Raw genomic sequence first — 9,845 nt, 5'->3', positions numbered from 1 at the left:
TCAATCATTAGAGTAAAGGCAGTATTAAAATATTCCTACAGTATTTGTGCCATGTGCCAATGGACAGAATTGGAATGCTTTTTAAATATTTAATCTCCAAAATAAAATATCATAATCTATCAAAAATAACATAAATGACAAAGCAAGATGATTTAATACCTTTTACCTGTATTATATTTACTGTTGCAGATGCAGTCAGTCACACACCCCTGTAAGTTGTTCCAGAACCTAAAAATCATTTCCTAATCACTGATAAAGGGCCAAAAATGTCTGACAACTCGCATGTAGTATTCCTGAGCTGTTCCTACGAGAGCAAGGAGACCTTGAATTTATTTAAAGATTTTATTACTGGTTTTTTTTTGCCTGCACAGCTCCTGCTTATGTCTGAGATCTGCTGATTCCCTACAAGCCTGATCGCTGCTTGAGATCATCTGGCAGGGCTCTACTGAGATCTCACTTTGTTGCAAATGGCCTCTTTCCACTGCAGGGACTTAAATACCTGTAACCTGGGCATAAACTGAACTTTTAACAACATGTGAGGCTCTGAGGTCCATGCCTTTTGTCTCTGTTTTTCAAGTGGAGTAAGAAGTTGTAGACAATGGAAGAAGTTGCGCTGATATTATTATTGATTTTCTTAGACATTTACACTGAGAGCAGGTCACTGCTGGGGCCAGTAGCCCATGAAAGCCACTTTGTTGTTTGTTAGGTTACTCAACTGTACGTGTGGTACACTTTATTTTTCTTAATCTTGTTTGATCTTTTGAATTTTTCTCCCCTCTCTTTGGCTGTGTTGTATCCTCATTTCTACGAGACAATGTTTGTTTTATGGGCAATGTATGCATATTGTGCTATGAAAGTGCTTAGCCACTGCCCCTTTACTAGTTGAAACCAGCTATTGCAATTGAATTTATCTATTGGGTGATCTGGAGGCAGGTGACATATGTTGTGGCAGCTTTTGTCACCAACCAACCCCTGCTCCTATAAAACCAACATCTCAACTGTGCAGACCGTGGCCTGCTACTCCCCCACAGTACTCCGGCTACTCTGACCTAGTCAGTGTGATTCTCTGGTCTGTGATACGAGTTACCCTGTCACACACTCTGTAGCAACAAGGCCATGCCCCCTATGTGATTCTCTCTGCTGCATTTTAAAATTTGCTGTGAGGGAGGAAGTTAGGAGAATTTAGGGGTTTAGATACACTTTAATTGACAATAGAGAGATTACAGGAAATGGTGGGAGTGAGAAACGGGGGATAGTAAAAGGTCCCTGGCTGGACTAGATCTGGAAATGCCACAACTCATGGTCGGTGCCTCAAACCCCTAAACCACAAGCACCCCTACCTTTTTCTTTGTAACTGCTACCTAAAGCTCCTTCTGAATGGCCTCCTGCCCACAAATACAAAGGAGGGCCTGCAAATGGTGATTTGTCTTGCTCCATACAGATGCAGTAGATAAATGGTGGTTACTGTTGTTGTATTTGTTGTCATTGCCCTTGTTGACATTATGTCAATTCTGCTTGACAAATCACTTTAAACACTTCTGGCAACCTTGGTAAGTAACTGGACTTTGCATTTGGTATCACCCAGTTTCAGGAACCTGTCCCCAAAACATGCGGAAAACAGTGGGAACAAAAGCAAACAACATGACAATGGCTACATGTTTATCAAATCCCTGCAGTGAAAAAGGACTGGCTCAGTTGGATCTAACACAACTACGCCCGATATTTTGTTACCCAGAACCCTCTGGGAAGTTGTCATAGGAAACTATTTGAAAAAGGGCAAGCACTGCACAAAATACTCGACAGATGGTAGATCATCTATCTGTCACAAATTTATCACATACAAATTTCAACCAAACAGATCAATGAACCATATAACATAGTCAACTATGTTAATAGTCAATAGTCTAACTCTTAATAAAGCCAGTCGGGACAGGAGTGAAAACATCTTTTCCATGGAAAAAAAGCTTTCTTTGCTCTTCTGAACGAAGAAAGTTCTGATATAACTAATAGCAGAATCTACGCTAACCTCTTTAGCAGCTGCTACTGTTGTTTTTGGAGCACGCAGTCGCTTCTCACACATGTTGTCACACACATAGTGTATGCCAGTAGCTCATGCCATAGCTATCAGTAGTTCCTTATAGAACACTGATTTGTCTGAACCACTGTGGTAGGACACAAGCCCATAGCTTGAAGCCTGACAAGATGGATTCCCACGTGATCTGCCATCTGCCGAGCAAGGTTACTGTGGATCTCCCTGCACAACAATAATTAAAATTTGTTGTATTTTTTTCTGTAATTCCCATCTCATTTTATTGACTATAATTTTACCTTTATTTTTTTAACCTTCTTTAAACTTATTATCCTTGTTTTACTGTTTGACTATTACTGTAAACGGACATTTACATTTTCTGACACTTGTCTGTCCAAAGCAACATTTTTTTCCTTATACACAGCAGTTTGGGGTTTCATTGTATTGCTCAGGGATATTTGAGAGGAGCTCTGGGATCGAACCACCAACTGTACAACTAATAGCCATCCCACTCTACGAACTGAGCCCCAAAAGCTCTTACTGCAAACACTAGTTCATTCAGTGATCAGATGAGTGGTCAGCCCATCGTCAGAATTGGAGCCAGAGGAAGTGAGATGTATTGGTGTATTCCATGCAGGCACAGAGCTGAAGATGAAAGGGAGAGGCAGCAACCTGTTTCTTTACTGGATGATGTCTGTGCCTCACACAGCCAGTGTCACTTCACCACACTGTGATCAATAAGAGGCCATTCCTGCATTTCAAGTGTTCCCCTGTTCACTCCCACAGAGCTCCCAGACAATAGGGCCAGCAGATAACATGCTCTGAACCTTAATAAAAGTCATGGAGTTTTACTATCAGCAGCACCAGCATACAGATCTACCATGATCCTGGGAACACTACCCAGCAATCATCTGTGCAACAAAACACGAAGCTTTTACACCATGTGTTACTTTAAAACAGACACACACACAGCTAGTGCCCAGTACTGAGTAGTGTCAATTCTCCGGTGAGTATGGAATACCCACCACTGAGGTCCCCAAGGTATGGACCTCAGTATTTTTTCCAAAGGGTATACAATAAGACTTGTGAAATAATTCCCTAAAAAAATAACTACTTTGATGCTTTGATGCCATAAAGCCCACCTAGCAAGTTCAGTTTTTGGACCTTGGTATTTCTAATCATCATATTGAAAGTATTAGCAGACTGAAATGATGCTGGCGTATCCTCTATCTGTGTCCTACTCTGTCTGTCTGTGTGAATCTATCGTGGCGTCACCCATTGCTTTGTGGAGTACCGTTTTGAAGTCTTGAGTTTGGCATTATGGTCGTTGCCAGACGGTTCGATGGAGCCAGCGGAGGTGACGTACTGTAAATTGAGCTGCTGTCATGGCTCTGCAGTTTCGTCTCGTTCGTAGCAGGAAACAATTGCGGCTCACCTGGTCTCACAATCTTGTATTATAGCTAAACAGTACAGTAAAATATGTTTTTGAGAACATTTTAAGTGAGAAATAGGCAACGCAGTGACAGTCAATCAATCACAAGGTAGCCACACCTAAAAGCATATGTGGCTTTATCGTCTATTTTACTCTAAATTGGACCATAATTTACATCCAGTTTGAAATAGATTCAAATGAACACATTTGAACATCAATGGCAGTGTTGATGAAGGGGTACTGGAGTTCTTTGGACTGGGTTATATCTGGGGTACATCTTACAAACAGGTTGGGAAGATTGGGCTGTACTTACTAAATGCTTTATTAAGGAAGAAAAGCCTCCGGTTCCTTGATGGATGAATGAAGGAGGGGGTCTACTGCCTACAAAGGTTTAGTTCCGTGTTGATGTGTTGAACTGGAGACTAAGGATGGAGTTGGATTTCATCCTTGTACTCATGAAAGCACTGACCAGTTCTCTCACAATTCAGCTAATAACATTTCCACGGAATTGGCTTGTTGGAAACACACATTCATATAAATAATTGAGTTAATTCTAAATCAAGAACAAAAAACTCATGGATTCTAAACATTGGGGTCAAATACTGGTTTAACCCTCATATTTAACATGTTTGTTAACTATCTTATCTTTCTATCTTAAAGTTAAAACTGCAGCTTTAACTCAACATGTTTCCCTCATTTCAGCAATCTTCTGTAAATTAGTTTCAGTATCTTAAAAAAAACAGATGTAAATGGATTGATGCATTAGTATCAATGAAACAACACTGTAATAAATTCAGGTAAAATAATACTAACTGGTAAAGGTTGAGAAATCCTGAGAAAGATGTTTTTATGTCTTATAGTAGGCGTACAGCCATAGATGATCCACTCTCCACTAAAGATAATCTACAGCAATGCTTTTTTTCAAGTACACAGCTATTTTGCTGCTGTAGAAAAACATAAAAACTGCATTAATGTGTTCATCATACATTTCCAGCAGCCTCTGCAGCTCCAGATGATTCTGTTGATAAGCCGCATTTTAATGTCTGTCTTACCAGGTTAGAGGCTCCTCGCACCGTTTCTGGGTTGAGCATGACGATCTCAGTGGTCACATGACCCTCCACAGCCTCCGTCATCTGCTCCACAGTACAGTTGATGGATGGGTCATTGATCTTAAACCAGTTGTCAGCGTACCAGCCAATGAGGAACCAGACATACTTTTTCCCATACAGCTTCTCCTTGTACACCTGCAGAGTACACCAGGAGGGAGATCTGTGACGCATGAACAGCTACTGAAAAGAAAGGAACTTACATTTGATGTGATATATATATTATTATATGCAAGTGATTGATGGATTTGATGCACAATTTAGCATTCACCATGCCCCGTCTGACTGAAATGTACGTAGGTGATATTTCAATGGAAGTGTTGGCCATGTTGGGTCAGTCAGTCTTAAGGTTTGAACTAATTATGTGTGGTCTGGGTGGTTTGGAGATACTGAGTTTTCAAATAGCAAAACTGACATGCAGTTATGTGCTCTTTTGTTATTTTCTTTATTAAGTACCAGGCACTTTAAAGGTAAAATATGTAATATAGGGGTGTATTAAAACCTCTCGAAATAATTGGGAAATTACTTTAAAAAAAAGTAATATCTTGTATATTTACATCTTCCTTGTTTAACTATTATTGGAACAGCGAGTTAAAATTAAGGCTTAGATCACTTACTGGGAACTCTGCATTAATTATTTTTATATTTTAGAGAACAGTGTAAATTACATTTTTGACTGTAATGTCCAATAGAAGTGTACACCACTCTCACACATGTATACTTGGTGACCTCCAAGTATACATGTGTAAGTTACTTACAGTCCTTGTAGTTTGCATAATATTGGTTATCTATGAAATTAGACATTAGAACCCAGTATGAAACATTTTAAAAAGACTCTTGCATTCAAGTAGCAGGGAGAACACATTACCTCACAGAACACCTTCCTGGCCTCCGTCTCATAGAACAGGCCAACAATAATTCTGGCATCTTGGCGCTTGGAAGTGAAAAAGAAATGGACAGAGTCACAAAGGGTGCACAAGTTAAAGCCCTGCAGTATGGAGCCAACCCTCCTTCTAGCCTGTGCACCACACAGCGGTACATTTCCTCTCTACTGGGTTACATTCATGCTGTTACCATGGTTTCTTCTGCAATGGCCAATTCATTCTGCACACCAAAACTAGGCCAGCATGCTGGGCAAGGTCATTGTAAAGTGTGTGTGTGTGTGCCAGAAAAGAAGCAAGTCAGGACCTACACAGGTGAGGGAAGGAGAGGAGGAAGGAAGGGAAGGAGAGAGGAGAGGTACAGAGCTAAGATAGAGGTTAAAACACAGCAGACCCCAAATTAGACTCAACTCTAAAAAAAAAAAGGTTTAGTACACAGTTTTGTGTTGCATTGCAGCAATACAGTTAGCCAATCACAGGGTGCCCTGAAACAAAACACTGTCTTGTTTTTGAAATTCAAGTTAAATTCAGTGATGGTTGAATGCTTATTACGGTGTATCAAGGTGGACATTTTAGTGATCATTAATGTACTGTATCTGAGAACACTTCAATATTGGCTTCAAAACGTATCAGTTTTTCCTACAGTTTGGGCCACTGTGCAGCTCCATGCAGCATCTTGCTAAATTACACAGTACGGGCATGAGACTGCTTTTGTAATTTCTGGGCTATTGTTGTTAAGTATCCAGTAGCGCTCTGTGATGAACTGGCCAAACAACGTTTGACTGATTGGCGTATGTGTAAGAAGAATGGAGGGATCTGGCACCTTGAGATTTTTGACAGCCACAGCGGGGTCGGTGAGGAAGCTCTGACGAACGCTGATCTCAATGCCTGCCTCCGCCACCCTGTCCTCCAGATCATCCAGAGTCTGTCAAACACAGAGAGACATACACAATAATGAGCAAGTAGAAGATGACAGAACAAGAGAGACAGCTAGCAAAATAGGAGTGGGAAAGATAATGGAATGGTAGGTCGGAAGAAATTTGAAAAAGAGTAAACAGCAATTGAAGTAAGAGCAAAGCAGTGAGGGGGAAGATGAGTGAGAGGTTTAGAAAGATGATGGCGGGTGCGTGGGTGATGATACCAACAAGCAGAGAGAAAGAGAAAGAAACCAAGAGAAGGTAGACTTGATAGTAGATGGGAATATAGGCGAGGGAAAAGACCACCCCCCGACACCTGGCCCATTTTCACTTCCAGCATCTGGATTTTCCTGCATATGGTACCTCTCTAACTAGCTTTAAACATGCCTCCAACTATGTTTTTATGGACACACAGTATCATATTTTAATTTTCAGGTCTTCCCCCATTTAAGTGGGTGTGTGACAGCTTACATGCACACATAATAATGTTTAATATAAGTAGCTGCTGCTGACTCGTGAAGTAAAAAGTTAAAAGAAAAACAAACCTGTAAACATAAAGGCTTAAAGAGCCTTTATGCTCATTTCCAGGTGTATATTCTCAGAGACTCCACCAGAGTAGCTCTGCATGATTTACATCTTAATTTATCTTATACTGGCCCTGCAGCAGCAATTCCGGCCTTTTAAAGCCCCCCTTCCCTAAAAGTTCACTTTTTTCTCGTTTTTACAGTCAAAAAGCCTCCAGGCAGCATTAAAACCATTGTAAATTCTGAATATATATATGCCTGTGGATGTACAGATAACGTGCAATGTCTATTCATCCATTAAGTCCTTTTTTGTCATCTTTGTATGGTTCCGAAGTCATAAAAGCTCAAAATTAAATTAATTCCTGTCCCAATAGAGAAAAATTGTTGTCACTGTGACAAATTAGTTTTTTTTTTACTTTTGGAACAAAATCCGACAACCTGAAAGTTTTGTAATTTTTGAAACATTGGGTTCTTGATTTCAGACAGGTACAATAAAGCAGCTTCTTCTTTCTGGGATTTTGCTTACTGTTAACTGGACATGCTAATGATAAGCACACTGTTTAATATAGTCCTTACACTTTTGCAAGTCTTTTGGTGTTTGACAGGATAAAGAAAAACAACACACAAAATCTTTAAATGCCAAGAATCTCTCTTACTTGAGCTCCATGCACACTACTTCAACATGCAGAGAAATCTAAAGCTTGACGGGCCTGCTGTGTCTAGTTATGGTTGTTGAGCTACGACTGGACAATCGCTGTTCAGGAGACTTAACAAAAGTTAACAGAGGAGATCAAAATACAATCACTAAGGAGGGAAGAAACTTGGGAAATTGGGGTGCTATAACAAAATCTATGACAGTACTTTTAAATACTGATGATTGGGGTTTTCTGTTTTAGTACTGTTTGCTACTTTTCAACATTTTAGCTAAACACATGACTCACTGATGTAAAAACTTCAGTTGTTTGCTGAATGGTGGCAATCTTGGTCCATTTCCACTTCTGGAAGAGCTGCACTCGAGTGGGGTTATGCAGCGTGGCAGAAGGATGAGTGCGGAAGAAAGTGGGAAAGCGCTGGCGGTTGGACAGAGCCGGCGAGCTGGAGCCATACGACAGCTGAGACACAGGGAGACAGAGACAACCATATTAATGCTAGCGTGATCCTGATAACTTACAATGCTGCAAAACGGTGACTAAAAACAACATCTGGGAACACAGAAACAACACAAAAATAGTTAAAGCTAATGTTAGAAAGCAGTAGGCATAAGGCAATATGAAAATTTCAATTTCATGTCACAATTTGCTGGCCAAAGTGATACACGATATTGTCACGAAAATATACTTCATACTTTTAAAATTACACTAAAATATACTGGAATCACTTTGCCTTACATATTGTTAAGAAATGCATATTTATTGTATGACAGGTAGGAACCTCATCTACATGTTCTTTATTTTGGAATCTATACTATTTCCACACATCTAATTTAACAGTTTTTGGCTCGGGCAAGTTGAGCCATGGTGACAGGGTTTGCAATGACTGGAAAGATTTGGTCTCCCTCTTGTACCATCGTTCGAAATTAACCAGGAAATCAATAAAGGACTGGAGAGCTACAGCTTTTTCAAGCCAAGCCATGTGACGATATTCATGATTCACAATTATCACGGTGATGGAAATTCTCCACAATAAACGTGAGTTTTTTTTATAGCAATATATCATAATATCATACATTATATAAACATTAATTACCAAAAGTCGAGTATTTAACACATTTCAGTGCTGTCGAGGGCTAGAATTGACATTGCTCAGTCTAAGACTAAGGCCCTGCAGACAGCCTGGGGGAATACATGAGAATGGAGCCATAATCAGTTTATAGTACAACATCCTTCAGATAAATCACACTAGATTCAATTTGCTGCATTGAATGCCTGTAGTTTTAGGCAGTACATTATAAAGTGGACAATGACAAAGAAATATGGGACACAGTCGTACTGTAGGAATCGGAGGAAAATGTCTCTCTAACATAAAAATAGCAGTGCTTATTAAAAATGAAGGAATATGTCTGAAGGTTTTTTTAGTGTGAGTGCACTTTACTAGCATTCCCCAAAGAGCAGAATGACATTAATGCTGCACTTTGCTCCAAGCTCAGAGATGTTAGTCTGGAAGGGTCCCTACCTCCAGACAGCCACACTGATTAATGAGTAATTGATCTGTTTATTGGACGCTCTAGAGGCAGCTGTAAGATGGCTCAGTATCTACATCCCTATGTAGCAAACAATAGATTGGTTTCTTTGTAGCATCTAATGTACAGGGTATGGGTAGCACAAGGAAAAATATCTTGGAGTGGGAATCAGGGGTGTGTCCAGAGAGGGGACCTGGGATGGCACTGGCATCCCCTGAAATGTGATTGGCCATCCCAATATCCTTACCTCTTCCAGTCTTTCAGAGGCTGTAGTGGGTTCAGTTTTAAAGCTGGAGTGGAGAACTGGTATCATATGAAACTACAACCATGTCAGGACGGTGCTCCAAAGTGAGGCAAAATTCTGGAGATAGAAAAACTGCAAACAATATTTGGTGACTTTGACCTGAATATATCTGCATGAAAATAGGTTCTATGGGTACCCACTCATCACCCCTTTGAAGACATGCCCACATGCTAGTCCCATGCAATTTTTGGAGAAAAAACTTCAGTCAGAAAAGGTTTTTCAACTTAACTGTTATTTTAAAGCTGAGTGTAGGACTTTTAGATATTAATGTACGTCTGTTATACTAAAGCCCTTGGCAAACGAGTTTACACAATGCTGATTAAGCCAACCACTGTCACAGTGGAGGGACACATCTACTCAGTAATGTACTCAGGCTGTTTGAGGTGCGAAAAGCTGAAAACCACTGAGCAGCTTTCTTAGGAATGAACAAAGTGCCACCTCCTACGCTATATCCAGTTCTCTTTATACATCCA

At 40.1% G+C, this 9,845-nt stretch overlaps 1 protein-coding gene across 1 annotated transcript in view; it reads right to left on the bottom strand.

Moving 5' to 3' along the window:
* Positions 1–4,513: 4,513 nt before the first annotated feature.
* LOC118342473 (gamma-aminobutyric acid type B receptor subunit 1-like) overlaps positions 4,514–9,845 on the bottom strand; it is a gene marked incomplete at its 3' end in the record, with an annotated part of 13,724 nt that continues 8,392 nt past the window's right edge. Inside the window, 4 exon segments of the mRNA XM_035681026.1 lie at positions 4,514–4,705; positions 5,436–5,501; positions 6,272–6,373; positions 7,831–8,001. Of these exon segments, the coding sequence (XP_035536919.1) occupies positions 4,514–4,705; positions 5,436–5,501; positions 6,272–6,373; positions 7,831–8,001 (531 nt within the window).

This window comes from Morone saxatilis, unplaced genomic scaffold (assembly GCF_004916995.1).
Source record: "Morone saxatilis isolate NCDOM2014 unplaced genomic scaffold, NCSU_SB_2.0 Contig9, whole genome shotgun sequence".
Lineage (NCBI taxonomy): Eukaryota > Metazoa > Chordata > Actinopteri > Moronidae > Morone > Morone saxatilis.
Note: the sequence above shows the minus strand (reverse complement) of the source record. Positions and strands in the feature narration are given on the sequence as shown.